Raw genomic sequence first — 26,661 nt, 5'->3', positions numbered from 1 at the left:
ACTATGAGAAAGGATTAATCTCAATAGAATTATGTGCTACTGATAAACAAATAGCTGACATTTTCACTAAAGCACTGAATAGGGAAAACTTTGAGAGGAACAAGTTGGAATTAGGGATGATTAAGATCACCTGAAAGAACCAGTTCAGAATGCAATGAAAAAAAATTTGGTTAGAAGTTCTGACTTTATGTAAATATCTAGACTAATTCTTACTCAGTCTCATACTCTAATTAGTATACTCCTGTGACATGTGTTTATATTAATTCACTGATCCCTTACAAAGTTTTTTTCTATTCTGACATTTGAGGCATAATCAAGAGAAGTTCTACTTGAAGAACCTGGTTCATCAGTATACGCTCATGAGAAAGTTCAGGTATGTTTCTATACTTTGCACAATTAGAAAGATTAATTTTCCAATCATGAGCAGAAGTCCTATTGTCACCAAACTCCCAAAAATTATATCCGTTGAGCATTGAACCAGTTTCTTTCTCCTAGAATTCTAAGGAAAACGGGATTCTTGCCTAAAAACTAGCGTCGCCTATTAATCACTAAGAGACCGGAGTTCTAAAGTGATTAGACTCCTGATTGACTACTGCAAAAAGGCTGTCGTTACTGCACTTAATCATAACCCTCTTTAAATACACTCCACATACTCCCTTTTAGTCCATAACCGTCATTAATCTCTCCCAAGTTCTGATCATCCTCTTTCTCTCCAAAATTTCCAAAATTCCCAAAATTCTCCAGAAATCCTTCACCATGACAAACCCTCAAGATAACCCTGAAACTCCCCCACCAGTGTCTCCCTCAAACACATCCTCATCTACACCCCCTAGTGAAAACCCCAAACCTAGGTTTCGCCGGCAGAAAATGTTGGCAAGAAAAACTGTAGCTACTGGTTCTCTGAGAATAACCCTAAATGAAAAGTTGAGAGCTAGCCAGAAGAAAGAGAGCCCTGCTAAAGAATCTGACTCAAGTTCTGAGTCTGAAACATTTATCTCTGCAAGCGAAGGAGAAGAACGTGGGTCTTCTGACACTGACAAAAATCAAGAAACCCCTTGTGAGGTAAATACCTGTTTTGTGTTTTCTGATGTGGTAGAAATGGTGGAAAATAGGTTTGTGTTGGTTGGTTCTGTGAAAGATGTGAAGGAGGCTGAGTCTAGTAGAAGGGGAAAGAAAAAGAAAGACAAAATACTTGCAATCTGTGGAGGGGTAGAGGAAAGTGGCACCAAGTCAGGGGGAAGTGGGTCTGGTGAGGTTGCTGAAGGTCTTGTTCATTTGAGTGAACAACAAGATGAACCTAGTTCATTTGTTGAAGAAACCCTGGCTGACATCTTGAAGAAGGTTGGGGCCAGCTATGATCCAAAGAAGCGCAAGGCTTCTTCCCTAAAAGCTCCAATTGCTTCCATGCCAGCAAAGAAAAGCAAAGTGTCATCTCCTAAGTCTACTGTCCCTTCAAAGGGAAGAGCAACTAGAAGCACGGTTAAACAAAGTGAGGAAGAGTTGCAGAAAGCACTGGAAGAAAACAGGAAGAAAAAGAGGGTAAAAGGAAAGGCAAAAGTTGTGGAGAGTGTTGAGGTTGTAGAAGAAGAAGAAGAGATGGACCTGGTCCATCAAGAAAGAGGAACAACTGAAAAGGTTCCAACACCCAAACCAAAGAGTTCCAAGACTTCGACCAAGAAGTCATCCTCTGTACCTGCATCTGCTGAGCCCTCGTTGGCTAAAAGAACTAGATCTGCTGTGAAGGGAAAACAAAAGAAAATTATTAAAGAAGAAGAATGGAGTGGAGAAGAAGAAAAGGAGGAGTCTGAGAAAGAACATGATAGATTTGCCATTTTTGGCAGGAGAAAGATCTTGAAAGGCAGCTTGTTGAAAGACCTGGAGGAGTCAGGTATGATAAGATTGGTGGATGCCCTAGCTGCCCAAGGATGGAAGGACATGGTCCTTCAATTGGATGGGAAACTTGCCAGGAAGGAGCTGATTGAGTTCATGGCCAATGCCACTGTCAAGAATGGGGTTGTCACCAGCATGGTGAAAGGAGTAAAGGTGCAGTTTGATGCGCCTAAATTGGGTGAGATTCTAGACATTCCCAGTGTGGGATATGATGATTACACTAGGCAAAGGTGGCCTTGTCAGGATTCTCTTCCTACTGCACTCTAAATCACCAGAAACTTTTGTGATTCTGCAACTGCTGAAGATGTGCCTGAAGCCAGGTTTGTTCAGAAGAGTGAGATGAGGGCTGAGCACAAGGTGCTATTTGAGTTTGTGAACAAGTGCTTGCTGCCAAGGCAGGATGCACACTGCAAATTACATGGACTTGGTCCTCATGGAGTGCTTTGTGAGAGGAATACAGATAAACTGGCCTGCTTTTATTGTCAAACTACTGGATAGAGTCATCAATGGCTCCAAAGATCATGCCACACCATATGGGTTCCTATTGACTACTGTTCTGGAAAGGCTAAATGTGCCTTTGAAGAAGTGGGAAATGGCATCAAGCAAGGAGCACTTTGGTGTAAAGACTCTTATGGCTTGTGACTATCCAGTGAATGCTACCCAGTTGAACCTGGTTCATCTCTGCAGACTCCTGTGAACAGCAAGGTTAGGGCATTGGTTCAAGAATGTGGAACAAAAGATGCAGAAATTGCTAGGCTCCAGGCTCGTATTGCTGAATTGGAAAATGAGAGAAATGGACTCAAAGCTGAGCTAGCAAAGGAAAAGGAAAAGAGTGAAGGGATGCTTCAGACCATGCTCAACCTTCTCCAATCCCAACCCTCTAGCTCCTCCAAGCCTTAGGTTTTCCAGTTCCTATCTTTGTACCAGTCTAACCCCTAGTGACCCAGATTCGGGACTTTTCTTTATTTTTGTTGTTCATGGTTGGATGTTTTTCTTTCTTTTTGTGGTCTGTTTTGTAGAAACATTTCCTAATCAATGGCAATGCACTTTTTCTCTTGGTCTATGTAGCTTCTAATCTTAATAGTTAAATTTTTGTCAAGTTGATTATTGATTAACTGAATCATGTTTTCACTTGCAGTTGCCCCAGTGGCCATGAGTAATAATTAAAATCTGGGATTCACATTATATGCAACTTTTCGATGATGCCAAAAGGGGGAAGAGATATTGTGCTTTACTTTGTATTCTGAAATAAAGTGATATTTATAACCAGATTAAACCCGGTCCTTAATGATAAGTTAGATTTCTAAGTTAAAGTGTTGATAATTAAGCTGAGTTCCACAGGTTCTCTGATCAGTAAAAGCACAGAGTTTGTCATCATCGAAAAGGGGGAATTTGTTGGCCCAAGTTCAGATGAAGTTTTGAAGATTGACAAATGAACTCAGTCATGAACCAGGTTCATCATGAGAGACACAGTGGTTATCTACTTATACATGTGAGATGCACGTGAAGAAGATAAGTCTCAAGGATCAGCAACAATATCTTCTGAACTGATCGAAAAGTTTGCATAAAGGATAAGGAGATGAAGTCTCCTAATGTGAAGAGAACTAAATCCTGATCAAGAATAAGGGTTGGAGTTTGTATTGTTCTAGGACTCGAATTCGATGAAGGATCAGCAATTGAGTTTCAATCAAACTCTGATTACTAACTCTTTAAATAACTATGATTGTTCTCTTTTACAGGTGTTGCACATACGCAGAAGTTAAAACTAAGTTGAGAGCAAAAGAGCTAGGCATTTTGCAAGCAATTTATGTGAGATTCAAGTGTGCATTCCTGAAGCTACTTGCACAAGATAGAAGAACCAATTCCATTGTGTTTATTCTTATTCTAGTTCAATTGTAGTAGGTGGTTTAAAGTTGTACCTTTCCAGCTTTCATAGAAGCAATTGTATTAGATACTTTGAGTATTCAAGTTAGAGTTAACTTGAAAGTGTTGCAACAGTTGAGGCTGTGTGCCACACTGGGATTAGAGTTTAATCCTTAGGTTTACAAGAGTTTTGTAAATGCTGTTTGGCTTAGTGATTTTAGTGGAAGTTTGGGAAAATCCTACTGAGTAGTAGGTCGTGGTTTTTTCACCTTTTGAGCCAGGTGTTTTCCACGTAAAAATCTCTGTGTTCTCTATTTTTTTGTATTTATTATTCCGCAAACAGCAATAGTTAGTATACCTAGAAGAACCAGGTTCTTCTAGAGCGAAAATTGGGTACCACACAAACCAACCCCCCCCCTCTTGTGTGGTATTGACGTTAAGAACATCAATAAAATCCGGGCTAGGGAAAAAGAGTACGACTTGGAGGGCATTCGTTTTCAGAAGTTGAAGTATTTGAGGTGGGAGACGTTCCTATTGTTTTGTAGTAGCTTTCCTTCCATTGTTTCTAGTTGGAATGATCCTTTGTTTGCTGCTGCTGTGATTTTGTATGGCCCGTCCCAATTGGTTCCTAGTTTACCTTCTCTTGAATCTTCGCTCGCCTGTGTTTTGGCCTTGAGTAGATAGTCTCCGACTTTGAGTGGTCGTACTTTGGCTTTTTTGTTGTAGTACCATTCTGCTTGTTGTTTTTGGGCTATCATTCTTATGTAAGCTATGTCTCTTCGCTCCTCTGCTTCGACGAGGTCCTGCTTCCTATTCTCGTTGTTGCTTAGTCCGCTTTCATTGGAGTATCTCAAACTAGGTTCCCCGACCTCGACTGGTATCATGGCGTCAGTCCCATAGACAAGTGAATATGGCGTTTCTCCTGTGCTTGTTTTTGGTGTGGTGTGATATGCCCACAGTACTTCTGGTAGGAATTCCGACCATAATCCCTTGGCGTCCTCAAGCTTTTTCTTCAATATGTTTAGTATTATTTTGTTAGCGGATTCGGCCTGGCCGTTGTCGGGAGGGTGATATGGCGTGGAGAGTATTCGCTTGATGTGCCATTTTTCGAAGAATTTAGCGGTCTTTTTTCCGGTGAATTGGGGTCCGTTGTCACAACTGATTTCTTTGGGGATGCTGAAGCGGCATATGATATTTCTTCATATGAATGTGATAACTTCTGTTCGCGTATTTTGGCCAACGCACCTGCTTTTACCCACTTGGAAAAATAGTCAGCTAAAACTAAAAGAAATTATATATTACCTCGCCCCGCTGGAAGGGGTCCGATAGTGTCCATTCCTTATTTGATGAACGGCCATGGCGATGTAACCGAGTGGAGGTGCTCGCCTGGTTGGTGTATCATAGGGGCGTATTTCTGGCACTGCTCGCACTTCTTGACATAGTCGGCGACTTCCTTCTTTATTGTGGGCCAATAATAACCCGCCTGAATGAGGCATCTAACGAGGGCTCGGTTGTTGGTATGGGCACTGCAGTGGCCTTCGTGTACTTCCTCGAGGACGCGTCTTGTTTGGTTCGGCCCTAGGTATTTCGCCAAGGGGCCCCCAAACATTCTTTTGTATAGGTTGTGGTTTATGATGCTGTACTTGGCTGCCTGCATTCGAAGATATTTGGCTTCCTTTTTGTCTGATGGGAGTACTCCCTCCTGCAAATATATTATAATACGGTTGCGCCAGTCCCAAGTCAAATTTACAGAGTGTACCTCAAGTTGGTCTATTAACGAGTGGGGGAGGGTGACCACGCTTTCTTTTGTAATGCTTTTGGTGGCCGCTGCTAACTTGGCGAGGCCATCTGCCTCGATGTTTTGTGCTCGAGGTATCTGGTCGAGTCGATATTCGTTGAATTCTGGCAGTAGTTTATGAATTTCTTCCTGGTACTTTTGTAGCCTCTGCTCTTTGATTTGGAAAATCCATGTGACTTGGTTAACAACGAGTTGTGAGTCACATCTGAGGACGACTCGTCGTGCTCCATATTTGAGAGCTAGCTTAAGTCCTGCAATTACGACCTCATACTCGGCCTCATTGTTAGTCATATCGGGGCACCGTTTGGATTGGCGGATGACTTCGCCCATTGGGACCTCGAGTACAAGTCCCAGTCCAGATCCTGACGCGTTGGATGCGCCATCGGTGTATATGACCCATAGGTCGGGTAGCCTGGAAGAGGTACGAGTAGTTTCCTGCTCGACCTCGGGCATTATTTTGGGACTGAAATCGGCAACGAAGTCGGCGAGTACCTGCGATTTTATCGTTGTTCGTAACTGATATATGATATCGTGCTCGCTCAATTCTATGGCCCACTTGGCTAATCTCCTTGACAGTTCGGGTTTCTGTAGGATGCTCCTTAGGGGGAAGGTCGTCACCACCGATATGGGGTGGCATTGAAAGTATGGTCTAAGCTCTCGTGAAGCTACGACCAATGCCAACGCCAATTTTTCGAGGTGGGGGTACCTTGTTTCGGCAATGACCAGGGTTTTGCTGATGTATTAAATCAAAGATTGCGTACCTTTGTTTTTACGGACCAGTACTACACTTACTGTGACCTCTGACACGGCCAAGTATATCAGGAGGCGCTCAACGGGTTCTGCTTTGGCTAGTAGTGGGGGCGAGGAAAAGTATGCCTTTAGTTCTCTTAAGGCCTCGATGCATTCTTAATTCCACTGGAGCCTGTTGTCCTTTTTTAGCACGTTGAAGAATTTATGGCACCTGTCGGAGGATCGTGAGATGAACCTCGACAGGGTGGTTACACGGCATGTCAGTTTTTGCACCTGTTTCTTACGGGTTAATACTTCAGGTATTCCCTCAATGGCTTTGATTTGGTCGGGGTTGACCTTGATGCCTCTTTGTGATACGAGGAAGCCGAGGAACTTGCCCAAAGTTACGCCGAAGGCACATTTTTTGGGGTTTAGCTTCATGCTGTATTGCCTTAGTATACCGAAGGCCTCTCTCAGGTGGTCGATATGGTCCTCCTTCCTTTTTTATTTTACCAATATGTCGTCTATATAAACTTTCATTATTTCCGAGTTGGTCCTTGAACATGTTTGTGACTAACCTTTGATAGGTCGCCCCTGCGTTCTTCAACCCGAATGACATGACTCTGTAACAGTACGTCCCCTGGTGGGTGATGAATGTAGTTTTTTCCTGGTCCTCCTCCTCCATGAGGATTTGGTTGCAACCTGAGTAGGCGTCCAAGAAGCTTAACTACTCGTGCCTTGCTATTGCGTCGATGAGATGATCGACATGAGGCAACGGAAAGGAGTCTTTCGGGCAGGCCTTGTTTAGGTCCGTGAAATCCACGCACATCCGCTACTTCCCATTTTTCTTTTTTTACCATGACTATGTTGGCGACCCATTGGGGGTATTTAGATTCTCGAATGTAACCGTTAGCGAGTAGCTTATCCACCTCATCGCTGACGACCTCATTTATTGCGGCGTTGAACTTCCTTCTTACTTGCGGTACAGGGGGGTAGAGTGGATCGACGTTCAACTTGTGTGTAGCAACGTCTTTCAGGATACCTGGCATATCTGCATGGGAGAAAGCGAACAAATCAGCATTGTCAATTAAAAATTTATGTAATCTACCTGGTTTTGAGAGTTTATGGCCGATGTAAGCCTTTTTGCTATTTTTGCTGTTGTCTAGTTGGACGGGATCGAGGTCTTCTACCGTCGACCCTGCGGCTTCCACGACATCGGGGTCCTTGATGACGTCTTTTTGTGCGTCGAGTTCGACCCCTGACTTTGGTAATTGCTACGCTTATAAGTCTGTTCCCTTTAACTGTTGAGTATATGTACAATCTTGAGCGATACAATAGCATTCTTGGGCTGTGCGTTGATCGCCTCGGATGCTGAATATCTGCCATGGAGTAGGGAACATGATTACTTGATACAGACTGGACGGGATGACCCTTATGGCGTGTATACACGGTCGCCCTATGATGGCATTGTAAGCCATGTCCTGGTTCATGACATGGAATGTTGTTTCTAGGGTAATGCCCCCGTCCAGAACGGGTAGCGTTATCTCCCCTGAGGTTCGCTCAACTACGTTGTTAAAACCTGTAAGTGTTATGCAACGTGGTACTATCTTGTCCTCGAGTCTCATTTGTGTGAGAGCTCGGGGATGGATAATACACGTGCCACTTCCGTCGTCTACCATTATTCTTTTTACATTAGTATCTGAAATACGTAAAGTAGTGAAAAGAGCATCGAAGTGAGGAAAAGTCAAACCGTGGGTATCTGAATTATCGAAGATGACACTGTCTTCGAGATCATACCGTTCGTGGGTGATTGACCACTTTAGTTTATATGTGGTGGTGAACTTCACCTGGTTGATTGCTTCTTCATCGCCCCCACTGATGATCATCGATGGTGCGGGCGGCGGAGGGTGGATTTGGAGGGCCTTGGTGTTGTTCTCTTCCGCGACCAGAGTTGGCTCATCCTCGGTCGCTCATCAGCTCCCTCAGGTGTCCTTGGTGAAGCATGTTCACTATTTCTTGCCATAGGGCTATGTCCTAGGTTTTATGACCCCGCTCCTGGTGAAATTCACAGAGGACGTTCGACTTTCGGGTGCTTAGGTCGGACTTCATTTTTCATGGCCACTTCATCTTTGTGCCAAGCTTCTCTAGTGCGTACACTATTTCTGAAGGGGAAACACAAAAATTGTGAGCAGATAAGAGTGGAGGCATACCTCTTTTGTTTCGTTAAGCCTCTGTATGCGTCCTGGACGGCCCTTCCGCATGTCGAGGAGATGGTGGGATGGCTGTTCTGACATAGGGTTGATGCCTGTCTCGGTTGAGGTGTGGACCTGATTGATCTCTTCGACCGTCATTACGAGGGTCTTTCCTCGACTCCGTTTGGACCGATGTTAACCGTTGGGTTGGATCGTTAAGGTCATCCTCGTCTGCTCTCACCTCGGCACAGCAGGCATTTTGGATTTCATCCCAAGTGGTGGGAGGGTATTTCATGAGCCTGCTTAATAACTTTTTGGTCGCTCTCGACCCATTCCTGTTCAACCCATTTGGAAAGCTGCCACCGCCATCCCCTCTGATACATTTGGCAAGCTCATTTTTACCCTGTTAAACCAAGCGAGGAAGTCTCTGAGTCCTTCGCTAGGCGATGTCCTAACGGCGAATATATCATTCACCCTGGCCTCCGCCTTTTTAGCTCCGACGTGGGGGTTAACGAACTTGTCAGCCATTTCTTTGAACATTGTTATTGAACGTGATGATAATTGTGAGTACCAGGCGAAGGCTCCCCCCATTAGGGTCTCGCCGAACTTCTTCAGTAACACTGATGGTACCTGCTCCTTTGAAAGGTCGTTGCCTTTTACCGCTGTGACATAATAAATGATGTAATCTTCGGGGTCTATGGTGCCATTTTATATCTTCAAATACGATGGCATTTGAAGGTCTTGGGTATGTTATGCGGGGTTGCCTCCTCGCCGTACATTTGTTCGACGAATCGGCCGAGATCTCGTTTTGGTAGCAGTTTTGGGGCACCCGGTATCTTGTCGACCCTTTCTTGATGTTCCCTCATCTGATCGCGGAGTGCTTTGTTTTTGTTTTTCATTTTTTCCATTTTCTTTAGAATGGATGCAAGTGCATCATTACCGTCACGACCCAAATCGATGGGCCGCGACGGGCACCCGGTACCTTACTCAACCGAGTACCAACATAACGTATCTTTCATATTATTGTATCATAGGTAAATGAACCGGAGTAAAGCATGAGGGAATACAAACTTATACATATGAAGTGCGGGCCTATGAGGCCGGCATTATTCTTTATATACTCGAAACATAGGTCGACAAGGACATACAAGTATCCATATACATGACATCTGTCTACAAGCCTCTAAGAATACATAATATCATAAAGGTCGGATAAGGGTCCCGCCGTACCAATCAATAGATGTACTAATCATACTGACCAAAGAAGCAACTCCGAAGCAAATGGCGCGCACCAACACCTTCCGCTGAGCTGATAGCCTACATGGAGGACTCTCAACCTGTCTATCAGGACCTGCGGGCATAAAGCGCAGCGTCCCCAGGCAAAAGGGACGTCAGTACAAATAATGTACCGAGTATGTAAGGAATGAAAATTAGTAACTAGTAGACATGAGAGAAACATGGAGTAAAAGACTCAACATGTATATCTGAATAACACCGTGAATCATTTAGTATTATAATGTCGTGCATATGCGTATAAATGTCATACCATGCATGGGTATATGCATTCATAACATCATCAAGCCTCTGAGGGCATCCCATCATATCATCTCGGCCACTGTGGGCAAATCATCAACGTATACCAGTTAATCAGGTGGTGGTGCGTATATAACGTTGTAAACTTTTCCCATATCCCATATACATATATATACTTATATACGCGTATATAACGCCATCTGGTCATGGGTCAATGTAAATGAATGCAATGCATGAGAGGTACGTCAATAAAATCTTTCGGAGTGTCATAAGACCATTTGGTCTTTGATTAATATCATGAAACAAACTTTATCAACTTACGTATTTTCTGAGACCCATGAACAGATGATAGAATAATATGACACATGGGAAATCAAGAACATAAGCATCTCTAGCATTTCTATGAATAGAGTCATTTATGGAAATTGTGCATTTGCTCGTTTCGTTTGCATCGTATGGAACATGCCAAGAGGAAGAAGAGATAGCCTTAAAATACCTTTGGAATCTTCTATCAAGTCATCAAGCAAGCTCAATATGATCTTCTTACGTCTACAATGAGTAAACTGACTTCGTTGTCATCATATAAGCATTGTAACTCTCATATTTAGAAACCAATATTTTACAAGAAAACGGACAGCACCTCCCCTATTTGTACTACATCCCATATGTTACCAAAAGTCACCAAACAGCCCAAACAACAACAATAGAATTCACAATAAGCTCTCCGATTAGTTCAACAACCATTTTTAGCGGCAAGCTTGATCTACGATTAACAAAATATGGTTTGAATCCTATTCCTTTTCCATGAATCTGCCTACAACATATAAAACATCATACTTATGCTTACCATATCATTTTCAACACAAAACATCATAAGCATAATCTTCAAATATAGTCCACACGCCTAGCACCTTAACCTTTACCGTCAACATCTTATTTTTCATGTTGTATTCTTCAATCCATTGAATTAGCATATAGATAAGCTTAACAACAGCAGCCACAACATAATAATGAAACTATTTTTAACAATTTCCAGCCGGAAAACCCATATATATAGCCTCAACACATCCCACAAAGAAAAGATAACGATTCCTTATGCCATATCAATTACTATCTTGTTGGTTTTCAGTCAAACAACTCAACCAACACATGATTGACCTTAGACACAACCAAGAACATGATTTACATACCTTAGGAAGTATATACATCTTGAAATTCCCAGCTGGTGTAGCTCACAACAACCCTCAATCACACCGCAACACTATAGGAGCATTCTCTTGTAGTCTTTAACACCTGATGATGATTTGGGTTGATTTCCCTTTAGTTTGGTTCTTGGGATCTTGGAACAGCTCTTAGAGAGAATTAAGAGTGTTTTGGAGTAAGTTTTTTGTGTAAAATTACGAGATATACAAGGGAGAAGATAACTTATAAGGCCACCGCCTCAATTCTCCAAGCAGGTGGGTAAGCTGCCTGCTTGGCAGCTTGAGCGGTGCAACTTCGAAAGCTTGTATCTCTCTAATCCGACATTGTATTGACAAACGGTTTGCAGAATTGGAAACTAGACACATAGGGCTTTAATTCCATATAAAGATCTCCATGTAACTTGATCGGTGCCAACCCTGCACCACTATAGAGCGGCGAGAGTGGTTGATGCAGCTTTTACCCAAATAGGTCGGGATCGAATCCACAGGGAGCTAGATTTGGGAATTGGATTCCTATCTAAACTAGCAATGCGTACTGCTCTTAATTGTGCTTCCAATAATAGTTTTTCTTTTGATTGCTTCTATTTTTATTCTAATGAGATGCTAAATTAAACTAAGAATAATTGCTAGAAGGGTTTTCTAATAGGTAACGAGGCACTAGGGAAGTGACTTCCCCCTAGGTGGATACTTGACGGGTTCCTAAGTCTAAGGCAACGATGTTATGTTTGGGATCGTGATATAGCCATTGCACGACACTACTCACTCTATACCTCTCGGTATCTTGAGTGACCTTGCCCGAATTGACTTTCTCAAGACCAATTGGGTGTCGAAATTAAGCAAGCAATGTAGGCTCAAGTCGGGTATTACTATCTCTATATTTAACCCTTTAATTGGGGCTATCAATCTCTTGAGTACGCCTCAATTCCTTGCTGGACTGATTTCCTAGACTTAAGCTCTCTTTCTCAAGAATAGCCCAAGTCACATAGGCACAAATTAGTGTTTGCAACCACTAATCCAACATAAAAAAACACAAATCAGTCCAAATATCAACCACCCATAAACATCTAAGCATTAAAACACAAGACCCATCAAATACCCACACTAGGGTTGAGCCACAACCCTAGATAATGGGTCTAGCTACTCATAATAATGGAAGAAAACAAGAAATTAGATGAAGAATAACCCATAATATTTAATTACAAACTAAGATGATGAAGATTCAGTGTAAAAGTAGCTACAAATTACTCAAAATAGAACAAAACAACCGTTCACGTGCTCAGCCCAAAGTCAGATTACAAAAGATGACCTAAAAATGTGAAAAGAAAGTACTTATACTAGGCCGAATTTTCTGGACAAAAATACCCCTGACGAGGTACTGCGGTTTGCATAATATGCACCGCGGACCGCGATGAGGCTTCTTGGCTTGATTATACATTCTCTGAATCTGGCCATCGCGAGCCGCACAAAATGCACCGCGGCCGCGGTGGCTTCAACTGCGGACCGCACAAAAAGGACCGCAGACCGCATTGGCTTTTATCTTCAAACTCCCAACTCTCTGAACCCCCTCTCCGCGGACCGCACAAAATGTATTGCGGCCGCAGAGAGGCTATTGCGGCTGCAAGAAATCCTTCGCGGACCGCATTGACTTAGGCTCCAAAAGTGCACCTCTCTGAATCTCCTCACTGCGGACCGCACTAAATGGATTGCAGCCGCGGTGGGTCTGTTGCAGTTGTGCTTTGACTTGTTCTTGGTACTTGTGCATTTTTCACTCCTTTTTGAGCTGGTTTTTGACTACTTGTCACCTTTTTGACCAAACCCTGCAAACAAGCACAACATGTAAGCCTTTGGGACTATTTGTATACATTTTAAATCAAAACTCAAGTAAAAAGGAGTGTAAAATAAACTAGAATCCCTAGTTATCATAACTCTCAATATATTGGGACAAAACTGCGTCGCAACCTGGCCTATAAAACTGCCAGTTTCTCCGAAGTGCGGCGACGTGACTTGGCAACCCTACTTTATAAATTCATATTTCTCTACCCCGATGTCGTATGAATAAATGATTTGGACCATTGGAAACTAGGTTTTAATATCTTCATTTTGGTATATAATATTTCCCAAAAAGACTTCATATAAGACAAAGAATGTATTGCTCAAAACGCTTCATTACAAGGCAAAATCCTTAGTCGGTTTTCCGCAACTTAAATCCGATTTTTCCCAAACTTTATATTTCATATCCAAACATCATATATATTCATATCATGACTTTAAACTCATTTAAATCATGATACAAATCTCATATTCATCTTAACTTACTTAAGACTTGAATAAACCTTTCTTATCCTTATAGAAGGATTTCGTCCTTTTTGAGTTTACATTAGATAATCCTACAATGACAGTGATGTCTGAAGTACGGGGTGTAACAACATTAAATAACTTTATATACTTTCAAAGAAAATCTCATTTCCAAGCTTACATCAATTTACTTATGGCGTACTACGATGTACGAAAACATGGGGTGTAACATCATTCCCCCCTTTGGAACATTCGTCCTCGAATGTTGACTAAAGCACTTTTCATTCTCATAACGCATAACTCTTGCGAATACTTTAATACTCTTCTTGCCATTTAGGCAACTGTTCTTTGAATAATCCAAGGGCCAGGGCATTCCCTCCTTTAAGCCTATTTTCACACCACGACTTATAGTCGGAATCCTTCTAATCTCGTAATTGTTGCTACCTTCTAGCATGCAGCCTGTAAGACTCTAACTTTGTATGTGCGCCTATGCGACCCTTATCTCCTTTTTGCTTTAGCTTCTAGCCAATATCTTGGCCTTACTTCATTAACATATACAGATCTTGATAAAATGTCCCTCTGGGCATCTGTAGGTATACTGAAGCTCTTCGCTTGGTACTTTGTCGAACTTACGAATATTGTTATACGTTATTTCATAGATCCGTTTATCCATCCGTTGTTAATTCACCTCAATATTGGTTTACAGTCTATTACTAATAACTTGAAATCTCTTACGTACTCACTCAGGCTAACGTTGCATCGAGGAACATCTAGAGTAATTTCCATAACCGTATTTCACATCATCCAATATGATTCACCTTACATGGGTGTTTTAATCATGTACAATTCATGAAATCCCTTTCTCTTTTTTTTCCTTAAGACCATGAGTCAATCGAAGGCCCAAATGTCATTTCTTTATCTACCACAATTACATCCTCATATCTTTCAAAAGATATTAGTCTTAGACTTCTTGTGTTCATTAAGGCTATATTGAGCTTTCTATAACATAGAGAAACCATAGGTTGGAAGATATGTCACTGATGATGCTGCTATCATTCCTGGATACTGAATCCCCGCGCTTCTATCCTTCTATCCGAAGTATGAACTGTTCACAACCTTTTGTGTTTGAGTATCTCGTACGTTTTTTACCTTTGTCTTAAAATCTCTCACCATACTTCCATCTCTTTCATGACCTCCCTTCCACATAGGTATAATTCACATCCACAACTTGAAGCCTTATTATAACACTTGCACCTTTGGTTCATACACGATCTGGTGGTAGCTCCATACTGACTTTTTATGAGGTTGGTACTCTTCTAACTGGCTTTCTCGTAGAGCCATTATAGAATATAGTTGTTGTGCTATCTCTCTTTCACCTCTAATATTAAGAGTGATTTTGCTATGTTCTCAATCATGATTCCTATAACTTCTGGGTCCAATAATTTACTTTGTTGATGTAACTCTTTAGTTTCCTCCTTCTTCTGATCGGCATTTATGTCGGCTTATCTTCTAATTTGCGACTCATGGTATTAGTTATTACTTTAGCCCTTCATGAACGCTATGGAATATCCAGGATATAATCTTCTAAAAATCCAATTCTTTGTCTATAACCTGGACTCAATTCTTCTTTTTAACTTATATTGGAGTCTTCTACGGCTGTATGATTGTCAACATATATGTATACTCCAAAATCGCAAGTGCACTTATAACATAACCAACTCTGGATCATTGATTGAATGGTTCCTTTCGTTTCTTCTCAACTTTCTTTAAACGTAAGCTATTACTTTTCCTGGTCGTTTTCCTCCTTGCTGCGTGCATACTTAGCTTATCTTAATTCCCACGCATGCCGGAATTTTCGTGCAACTCATATGATCTCGGATATTACTTTTGACTTTACTTCTCGTTCACTAGCCACGGTAGGTTCCTCTTTATTATGGAGGGCGTACAATGTTGTTGTGAAAATTTTGTTACAAGACCATTTCCTTTTTAGGTCACTGTGCTTAGGTTGAAGCCTTCTTCCTCATCTCCTTGTGTTTCACTGTAGTACTTAGGGAGGACCCTCTGACTCTTGTAAAGCTGCGAGCTTATATACTCGACGGAATTTTTATGTCCTTCCTCATATATAATTCTCCATGGTTACTTACCTCCACGCTCTTGTGCTTGTATGGTTGCTTCTAAATTTGATATTTTGACTGTCTTCCAAGTAGCGTTGTCTTGTCTAGCCATAACTAGGTGTCGATGCCCCCTTTTTCTAAAAGCGAAATCGGGTTTATGACATTTGGGAGGACAACTCGTTCCCTTTTGGGAATTTGGGTTTAAATTGAAGAGTCGCCACCTAATGATTAAAGTGCATTAGGACACTAGAGAAGGGTTTGAGTTGGAAAACCAGAGTTCGGGTAAGGGCTAGAAATTATCTCGAGGGGAAGGTGTTAGGCACCCCCCAAGATCCACTAGCGTGGTTCCCGACCATATTACAATTGTGACTTTAAATAACAAGTAAGCAGATAGAGGTCTCAAATAGAAGGGGATTGACACATAATGTTGCAAGTGAATTGAAAGTTTGAAGAAAAATAAAGAAAGCAGAAATTTTGCGGAAATGGTTTAAACAATTCTGAAAATAAACATAAACAAGTAAAGGGAAAGGGGGTCCTAGGTTTATAAATAATATGGATCACATCAATACAATACTCGGCAATCACTCCTCAGAAGAGGGGCTTCACGTGGTATTAGCGCACTGGTCATCATGTCCATATCTACCCTTCCCATCCCTTTAAGGTATTAAAACACGGAAGAGTATCGTTACTTATTGCATGCTATTACCCGTCCCAATCCTATCAGTCCCGGAGGCATTTGGGACTACTAGCCCTAAAAGGGAAGGAGATTGGGGCTTTTCAGAGATTAAAAGGATAAAATTCTAATGAGACAAACAAAAACATATAAAGCAGTTAAGGGGAAACACATAGCAGTTTAAAGGCTCAAACAGGCCTCCTCACTAAAAGCAAATTGTCTAGCATGACTTCAGATACTAGTTTTAGTCTGAATTAAATTTAGCGTTAGGACAGGCTGCTTTATCACATATTTCTCAGATGAGAAGTTCGAATTAGGCCTTGTCTGGTTGTACTTTATCAAGGACTGACACAGTTAATCAATTACCTACTGGCTTGCCTAGGTGGAAGTATACTGATTTTTAAAGAAGGGTTGCTGATTTTAGAACCAACTAAATTCTGCAGATATTAAACAACATTACTATTGATTTTAAACTTATAGATGAAATCGACAAATCAGATTCAAACGGCTGCTCCTATAAGCATGATTTCTAAGCGTTATTGATTTTAAAAACGATTATCGGGATGCAAGAATCCTATAGGCATGGTATCTAGGATGCAACTTGTTATTATTTTAACCTAGAGACTGTTTGCCTAATGACAGATGTATATGCAGAAGTGCAGAAAAACCTATAATCATGATTTCTATATGCAGAAACTTATAGGCATGGTCTCTATATGTATTGATGCAACAACTTATAGGCAGGATTTCTAATGTAGTAATGTAACAACTTATAGGCAGGATTTCTAATGTAGTAATGCAACAACTTATGGGCAGGATTTCTATATGCTATGCATAAATGCAGAACTTATAGGCATGGTCTCTATATGTATTGATGCAATAACTTATAGGCAGGATTATGAAATGTATAAGTGCAGAATAGTAATTCCTATGAGCATGCTGTCTACCCATATGCATACATAAGTGACCCTCCCCTTTTTTACTAGAACCCCATAAGTTATTACAAGATATTACAGACCAAAATGAATCAGAAAAAAAGAAGTAAAATTACATCAGAAATTTAAGCTACAACCAAACAGCCTAATTCAGACTCAAGGTCTAACAATATGAGATAAACTAACTTCCAGGATCAGATTTCCAAAGCCTTTCTCTTATTTGGGATGTGTCAAAGTTCCCAAGAGCCTCCAGGGAACTCCGGGCAATGCTTACACCCCAAATACATTGCAAAATTAGATTATAGTGCAGTGTGGAAGGGCCAGCCCTCGAATGTCCAAGTTCAAGGGGAACTCAAGGACCCAAAGCAAGGCTCATAGGAGGGGGGCAGAACTTAAAGCCTAGGAGTAAGTGTAAGTGCATAGAGGGGAATTAGGGAAGGCCATGGCAGGCTGGTGGTCATGCCCAGCAATTAGGAGTGCTGGCACACCCCTGACCAGCCTGTTAGCCAAAGTTGAGACTTAAGATCCACTGAGGATCAGGTTCAGACCTAAGCAGCAACTTGGATGCTGTCAGGCCATGAACCTTAACTCAAACACATAGAAGGGAGTGGGGGTATGGGAAATTCATAACAAACAGCAAATGCTAAGAGAAAGTAGCATATTCAATTACAAAACATGAACATCAAAGTAAACAAGAATGATGAAACTATAAAGTAAACACATAGGGGTGAGGCAAAAAAGTTAAATTAGAACATACCAGTTTCAGGGAAAATAAACAAGTAAAACCGTAGTCTTGAAAAGCCAAGTTGTCAAGCAAATAGTTCCAAAAGATCTCAGAAAAGAACAGAATGTTGAAATTGCAAGTGAGTAATGGATGCTCGAGTATTGAACTCAAAGAAGTATTGTAAGTGTGTGAGTAATGTAAGTAGAAAGTGTTGAACTGAAGGTTCAAGGTCTGTAAGTGCAGAAGGGTCGTGCCGCTTTTATAGTGCAGAAAACAAGTAAGAAAAGGTAGGGAAATAACATTGAAATCAATCTCCCTTTAATTAAGGGATTCTAATTTCCAACGGGTAAAAGACAATTAAGGAAAGAATTAATCAGAAATATTTCCCAAGCAGTACAATAAAGGGTAAATACATAGAAGTTATTTAAGGCAAAAGTCCAATGGTACACGGTTTGTGAAAATTAAGGAAAGGGAAACAATCAAAAAGCCAGTAAAATAGAAGTTACAGGCTTTTACTCGAATGAACCAAGTCAGAAAAGGGGCAAAGAAAGGTTTAATTTAAATTAAATCAGTAACAATCAATTAGATCCCATTAAAGGAATTCAGAATCAATTAGTAGTTGGCAAAGCCCTTTTTGAAAGAAGAAACTTCTCATATATAAAGCAGACAAATCAAATAAAAGAGTCGTCATGTTACTTAGAAAAATAGTCTAACATTGAAAGGTTCAGAATCATAAGCAAAGGGATACAAGTTCAGTTTGTGGACTCACAATGAGTCTGAGAGTCCAAGGTCCCAAAGTGGAACCCTAACTCGAACACAAAATCAAAATCGGCAAAGGAAACCCTAAATACTGGGGTTTCAAATCGAATCAGGCATAGAGATGAGAAGGCGAGTGGCTAAAACAAACTCAGAGGTCTCTTTCAGAGACTTACGAGAAACAAACAGACATGATACAAAGAAAGAAAGCTAACTCAAGATCATGAAGAACATGTTTGAGAAAACTCGGAACTTAAACAAGTTCAGAAGAAAGAGGTGATACAAACTTAAACAAAAGTAGCTGAAACATGTTTAGCAAGAGCACAAACAGAGTTTAGTAAAACAAAAATCAAAGGACTCAACCGTAAACACATATAGTAAAAGAGTAAAGAAAACATAACAAGGATTAACATATGAGCACAGGAGTAACATGTATAGTAGAAAAGAAAAGTAGAAAGACAGTACATGCGTAGTAAGAAGAAATCACACGAGCATGATATAGACAAACACACATAAAGAAAAGAAGAAGAAGAAGAAGAAGAATCAGAAAGATGTTTTTTTCAAAGTTCCTTTCAGAAACCCTAAATCGAAGACAAACGATTTTGAAAAGGAAATTTGGGGAAAACACTTTAAATGACAAGTAAAGCATAGATACAGCATAGATCTAAGAAAACAATAAGGAAAGAACCTCGAATAGCTTAGGGTTTCGGAGAAACCCTAGAAATGAGAAAGGCTTGGAAGAAGAATCAGATCCCGAGTTGCAGAGGTCAGGAATCAGGCTCCCGAGCTTGAATATGCCTTAGCAAAGGCCGGAGAGGCCATAGAACCAAAGATCTGAAAGAGAGCTGTCGAGGTCAGGTCTCGAAGCTTCAAAAAACCATGGTTTAATGGTGGAGGGAGGTGAGTATAGACCATCCATGGCCTGAGAAGCCATGGATTCCGGTGAAAGTTCGGTGAAATAAGGTAGGAGGACGCTAGGGTTCCGAAGAGTTTTGAGAGAGTTTGAGAGACGAAGGGTTTCAAAGGCGGCTATCAAAGTGAAATGAGGGATTAGGGTAGGTCGTTCAGGGTTAAAAAAGGTAAGGGGGGTTTATGGCGTTGATCAAAATGATCAACGGCCTGGATCAAGTAATAGGAATCGGGCGGAGTTTTAAATTGAGTCGGGGTCCGGGTAAAAAATGAAATTGGGCTGGTTTAATTCGGGTACAATTAGGTCAATTTAAGGGCCAAAATTCAAATGTAAAATAGGCTGTAATTGAAATAAATGAGGCTAAATGTTAAATAGCCGGTTTTTTCCTTTTTATTTATAAAAAATAGTAAGATGATTTTAAAAGCAAATTGAAAGTACTGAACCAATTAATAGTAAATAAAAATTAATTGAAAAATACTGGGACTAATTTTACAATTATAAAATGCTATTAATCTTAAAATAGGCTATAATTGCAATTATATGCAATTTAGTCTTTAAATACCAAATAAATTTGTAAAGAAATATACAAAAAATTATCTTAACTATATTTTGGTATAAATATGGGAATAAGATAAATTACTCACCAAAATTGATAGCTTTTGGGAATAATTACTGATTTTTGTACTGCTAAATTGGACAATCAATTGATTTTAAAAATCTTTAAAAATTAGGAAACATACCAAAACACTTGGGCAAGCTTACATATGCATATACATGCTATTTTTGAAAGTATTTTGTATATAATAGTACATTAAGGAAAAATTGGGTATCAACATGCAACAAAGCAGAGAAGTCAGAAAGTCAAGGGCAAAGATTTGAAGCACAAACGTTATGTCAAAAAATATCACCTGCTGCTGAAGCCTCTCCGCCTCCTCGAGAGCGACGGGAGCAACGAGATCAATGTTCTCGTCGACACCGTCGAAGAGGTCTCCGAGCACATCTTCCCCTCCATGAGAGGCCCCCACACCGGCAGTATCCGGGTCATGTGCATCCCTGCTTTCCCCCGGCGAGTACGAAGGGCCCAAAGTAAAGACACCTAGGGCATTAATTTCTCTAAAGGTCTCATCTTGCCCCCGAGAAGCTTCGGGTTTACACCCTGCGGATCAACAGCAGCGGTTTCATCGGCACGAACTGTACCATGTCCGACTCAAAACTCGGGACTGTGCCCGCACCCTCCTCGAGGGTCTTTTCAGCACGGGATTGGTCCATATCGACCACCCCCGATTCGGCGGCCTTCAGCCCAGCAACTTGTGGAGCATCCGCGCCCCGTCTTGCCCTTTGTACCAATGGGCGACCATCATCATCATCATCTTCATGCTCGGAAAGGGGACTTTCCACAGCAGTCGAAGTCGAGACCGTGGCGTTAGTTTGAGGCCTGCGAACCTTAGGTTTCTCTGATTTGGGAGACCCGATCGACGCCTCCTTCTTCCTCTTCCTACCCTTGCTGGGTTTTGAGGTCCCTTCCTCACCATAAGGAGACGACCTCATCGACACTCCATCCCCGAGGCCTACACGAGTGTGATGCATCAAACTTACCACCATAAAAGATACTTATAAGGAAACATGGTAAAGATAGCCATAAAAAGCATACCGTGGTTCTTGGCCTGCCACCGCGTTCTGGCCAAGTCACGCCAAGAATGCTCGATATAAGGGAAAGCGGAATCCAACTGTCCAATCCATTCTGATAGGTCCTGAATCGCACCGGGGTACCAAGCGGTGGCTGCATAATCAAAGGAAGATCATTTTTAGAAGAGGAAGAAAGGGCAATAAAACGTGCTCGGGGTAGGGGCACTTACGCTCCATATTCCATTCCTCCGGGTATGGCATCCTGTTTGCCGGGATGATATCCAAGGTCGTCACTCGGACAAACCGACTCATCCACCCCCAATCCTTGTCCTCATCGATGCTTGAAAAGAATGTCTTCGCGGATCGAGGATGGAGCTTGATCAAACCTCGAAAGAGACGGGGGCTATATAATCTTACCAAATGATTAAGGGTGAAGGTAATACCCCGACCTTGTTGGAAAAATATCGGAGCATGTAAACGATCCTCCAGAAAGAAGGATAGATTTGGTCGAGCGTCACCCGGTACTCACGACAAAAGTCGAGAATCACCGGATCTGTCAACGGGGAAGAAGGATCCGAAGAATCTACGGGACCCAGAGTAAAGGGGTATGTATATACGCTGAGGAAGCCGGCTTTATGGTCTACTATGCTTTCCTCGGGATTGGGGATCTCAACTAACACTGCCTCCCCCCATCGGCAGTCTTCTTTCACTCTATGCGTATTGGTTACCATACTGATGTACCGAGACACATGCTCACATCGACCCGGTGTCGAAGGGGATTTTCCACGGAAAAATTGGAGACCGTATTGAATTGGCTGGGAGTACATTGCTCGACAGTTGGGGGTACTTTTGGTTTACCCCTAGATGGGCGAGACAAGAAGCAGTACCTTCATTCTGAGGTACCGTTCTAGAGGTTCTAGCCATAACTATAAAAAAGGTTTCTGAGGAAGAAGGAAAGGAGGAAAGCGCAGAAGGGAGAAGAATGTAGAAGATGATGAACTTAGCTCTAGAAAATTGAAGATGTTGTAAAAGTGTGAATGAAAAAACAGTTGAGGTATTTATAGAATCCATATGGGCATCGTTTGGGAAGCAGAAAGGTCGAACGAATAGCGGTTCGTAGGTTTTCTCGATATTCGTATTGACAGCGACCCCTGCATCTTCTTTGAGTCATAGCATTTAATGCTCTGACGGGCTGACGTCAATATGGTAGTATCGGAGAGGTAAGAGTTCAAGACTTTTTCTTATCATTTTCATTCTAAGAAATGCGGGGACTATCTGTATATGGTGAAAATTAGAGGGTCCGATTTTATGGTTATTATGAAGCTTTATAAGCATGTATCTAGGAGGCTCGAGGCTCAGCTCGAGGTTCGACCCCGAGGGTTCTCAATGCTCGACCTCAAGGCAGTGCAAATCGATGGCCATGATGAACAAACGGGAAGTTCCCAAGGCACGTGGTTAAGCTGACCAAGTAAATTATCAGCTTCATATCCTTGTAATAAATGCATATGTACTATATTCGGATTCCCCCTCCTATATAAAGGGGATCCTTATCAGTTTGTAAGGGATACAACATCGAATACAAGAACAGGAACATTCTCTGCTCTCTAACTTAAACATATTCTCCCTTGATTCTATCGCTTACATTTATTACATTATTTGCATTTATTGTGCTTTCATCGATTGTTCTTCATTTATCACTCATCATTGATCATAAAGAGCCTTCATCAAAGCTCTCAGGACCGTTAGTTCCTCATCGGCTGACCATAGCCTAAACGCTTAGCTCGACCCTGAGGCCCCGTATAAGTTAGCTCGAGGCCCCGATTCTCAGCCACTCGGTTTGCTCGACACACTTCCTTCAAGCTCTTACCTTATTCTCTAGTTTCACACTTAGCATCTACTGCCTAACAACCAGCATAAAAATGAATCACGTATTTTTAGAACCACAAAATCAAATTTAATTGTAATAACCATTTTCAAGGTAAACATTTGGAATCCAAATATATCAATTGTTGATCACATTTATTTTATTATAATTATTTTAACTGTTAATCAGCTAACCTAAAGGGTGAGGTTAGGTGCCATCACGACATGTGGATTTTGTGTCGTGACAAGTTGGTATTAGATCTCTAGGTTAATAGGTTCTACGAGTCATGAGCAAGTGTCTACTAGAGTCTTGCGGATCGGTATGATGACGTCTATACATATCTTCGAGAGGCTAGAGGGCATTTAGGATAAACTTCCCATCTTTCTTTCCTTATTGTGCGACATTGATGTAGCTTGATGCGTAACTCTTTGAATTTATTCCACACATTTGTATGCGCATGTGAGCACTCTGTATCGGTTGTGCATCGACGGCTTGTGATTCCATGAATGAGGTGCGAGATGTGATGTTTGAGTGCTAATGACGGGTGAGTCTAGAGGACTTGAGGGTGGGTTTTTACTGTAGCTTGAGCACGGATATTTCAGTAGTGTGAGCATATGCTTTTGGACTTATACATCTGGTAGTGTCCTTATGAGTAGAATTTGTGGCTGGCGAGTGGTTGGATAAATAAATGATGAGTAGGATGTGATTGCGGGCTATGTTCAGATGATTTGAATGTAACGAGAAGAGTCTGCTTGAGATGTAAAAAGGACTAATGGGTGCTTGATTTTTGTCTTGCCGTGACGTATAGTTGTGGCTAGAAACTAAGATTTACATTGGATCATGTCGAGACTTGCGGTATTTCTATATCATTGTGGATTATACATTTCGGTATCAGGAAGGTAAAGGAAATGGCTTTAGATTCACAGAAGATCTCTTTAGAGTGGGTGTCTCGGTTGTGGTACTTTGGGGGTGCTAAAAGGGAATATAGCGGCTTATGGTCCTTATAGCGGTGTGGTTTTTATGTTAGGATCTCTTATGGCGAGCTTTGGGGTAAGGATCGTGGTATTCTCGCAAGGAGGAGTATCAACTTGAGGGTAATTTCGAAGGAACTCAGAGAAATTGGACAGTTTGATAGAAGGTTGGATCAGCACGGTAATGATATGATTGGTTCTTTGGGCAATTATGATGTGGTGAGTCTCCACAGGTATTTCGTGGCAATGCTCTTCAATTTTGGCGACCGCATGGCTTGGTTGAGTTAGAGGGATTAAGTTTTGATAGCTTGGTTATGTGCAAATGGATTCCAGAGAGTTCTCGATGATTTCTATCACGGTTCGAGGTAGATATTTTCTACTATCGTGAGGAACATGTTGCGTATTGGAATTTTTCCTGGATGAGATCAAATGGAAGGTTTCTGATTGATCGGGTATGTATTCTGCTGGAGACTCAGAGTTGATCAAGAGATTCTCATGCTTTTCATATGATGGCATGATAGATGCGGTGTGTGGTGTATGATTGAGATTTGCATATGCAGGATCACGGTTCAGTTTTGAAGGGAAGGTCATGAATTCTTAGACAACACGGACGATTTTAGATGTCGATATGAATGCTATTACTACTTGGTATTGCGTGAGAAGGGTGTGCATTTCAGAAGGTGCATTGTGTTTTGACTTACGGATGCTTCATTGGTATTGCGGTGCTCACCTGGTTGATCGATTACTGATATTCAGAATTTGCTATATGGCACGGAAGAATTATAGAAGTATTCCTCGTGCAATGATCGTGTATGAGAGATGTGTTAGACATTCGGACGGTAGAGTTGGGATCAGGTATGGTAATTCGTGTGTTCTATAGATTTGGAGACTGGGAGTTCTCAGAAGCAGATTGTTTCATGGTTATGGATTGTGAAAATGTGGCCAAAGCTAGCCAGGTGATAGTATGTGCTATGGCTATGTCGTTGTGTACTTTTGGAGGGTTATTTGTCTATTCGGGATGACCATAGTTGATTTGGGGGCCCATTGGTAGGACGAATAAGGATGTGTATTCTGTATCAGATCAGATTTTCTTTCTCCTGCGCAGCTGTTATCACAGGTATATCATCAAGCGAAATATATATTATTAACGCCTCGGTCTATGTTATGTGTTTCTCTCTTATGCTATGATGGGCTGCGAGGGTTACATGATTCTTCGCACGCATATTGTAATTGCATTTATGCCTTATGGCGTTATGGGCGAGATGGCCTTCGTGATGTTGACTTGATTATTGCACCATAGTTGTTCTTGTCTTTCTCAGTATTGTTTGTGCCTAATCATTTTACCACAGTTATATTTTGTGCACTCTATCGTGCTTGATGTTGACGGACATATGATCAGTGAGCCCAAGCGTCATGGCTCAATGGGTACCCTATGTGGATTGATATGATGGGATCGGGTTGCGCACCGCAACGGTACTGTGATGAAATGTAACTCCTTATGCTTATTTCGTGTATTTTGTTTTCACCTTGTTGAAAATATTTCATAGGAAAATTTTAAAAAATTCCCTGCCTGTTTGACTGCTTAGTAGCCTTCTTATTTAACTTTCTTACAATTCTCTGTCATGTCTTAATTATTACTTGTTGGTGTATGGGACCGCGTTGTGTGGGGCTCCATATGGTTTTTGGTGAGACTTGTCGGTTAGGCTACTTGTATTGGCTGGGATGAGGTTTCTAGACTTGAGATTTGCACTATCGTATTGGGATAAGGAATGTTCGGAAGAATGATACCATACTTTCGTTAAGGATTTGGGCAATAGCCCTGGTCGGACGAGTGAGCTTCTTGGCTTATTGATCAGATGAGTGGTTAAGAGATTCTGTGTGTTTCTTTCATCATCGGCAGTGTACGAAGGTTTTGAACGAGGTTTTATTTGATATGAGGTTTACTGCTGGTACCAGATTTGTTTTTGGGCAGCCATGGTGGTAAGCAGTTATTGTTGTGAGTATCTGAGTGATGGGGCATATCATGTGATTACATCTTGGGTTATGGTTATGACTTAATATAGCTTGTTCAGACTTATACAGTCTGTATATGCGAGATTCGGGTCGTGTAATGAATTCCGGATGGTGGAAATTGGGTTCTAAGATTTACGAACTAAGGTTGAAGTAAGGATCTCCAGTTATGTTGTGTTGGCAAGCTTATATGGAGAGGGGGACGTGGGATCACCCCGAGTATGTTCATGGTAGGGTTACATTGTGATTTGATGGCCTTGGAACGACTCTTGGCACATTCGAGGACGAATGTATGTTTATGTGGGGGAAAATGTAACGGCCCGACCAGTCGTTTTGAGCATTTGCACTTCGCTCGGTAGTTTGATGGCACGAGTATCTCCACATGATGTATTAGGACTTGTGTGCAAAATTTTAGTTGATTCCGAGTTGATTTGATATGTTTCGTCACGAGTTTTTGAAAGTTGAAAGTTCATTAAGTTTGGTTTGAGGTGCGTTTCATCGATTCAATGTTGTTATGCGTGATTTGAGGCTTCGAGTAGGACTGTGTTATGTTATGGGACTAGTTGGTATGTTTGT

At 41.4% G+C, this 26,661-nt stretch overlaps 1 protein-coding gene across 1 annotated transcript; it reads left to right on the top strand.

The window, feature by feature from the left end:
• The first annotated feature begins 756 nt into the window (after nt 1-756).
• Nucleotides 757-1,982, top strand: LOC109217531 (ena/VASP-like protein). Its single transcript, XM_019381790.1, has 3 exons — nt 757-1,062; nt 1,147-1,539; nt 1,863-1,982. Exons 1-3 carry the CDS (start codon nt 757-759, stop codon nt 1,980-1,982), a joined length of 819 nt encoding a protein of 272 aa, XP_019237335.1.
• Nucleotides 1,983-26,661: the final 24,679 nt, after the last annotated feature.

Source organism: Nicotiana attenuata, unplaced genomic scaffold (genome assembly GCF_001879085.1).
Source record: "Nicotiana attenuata strain UT unplaced genomic scaffold, NIATTr2, whole genome shotgun sequence".
Taxonomy (NCBI): domain Eukaryota; kingdom Viridiplantae; phylum Streptophyta; class Magnoliopsida; order Solanales; family Solanaceae; genus Nicotiana; species Nicotiana attenuata.
The sequence above is the reverse complement of the archived record's forward strand: the minus strand, read 5'-3'. Positions and strand labels throughout refer to the sequence as shown.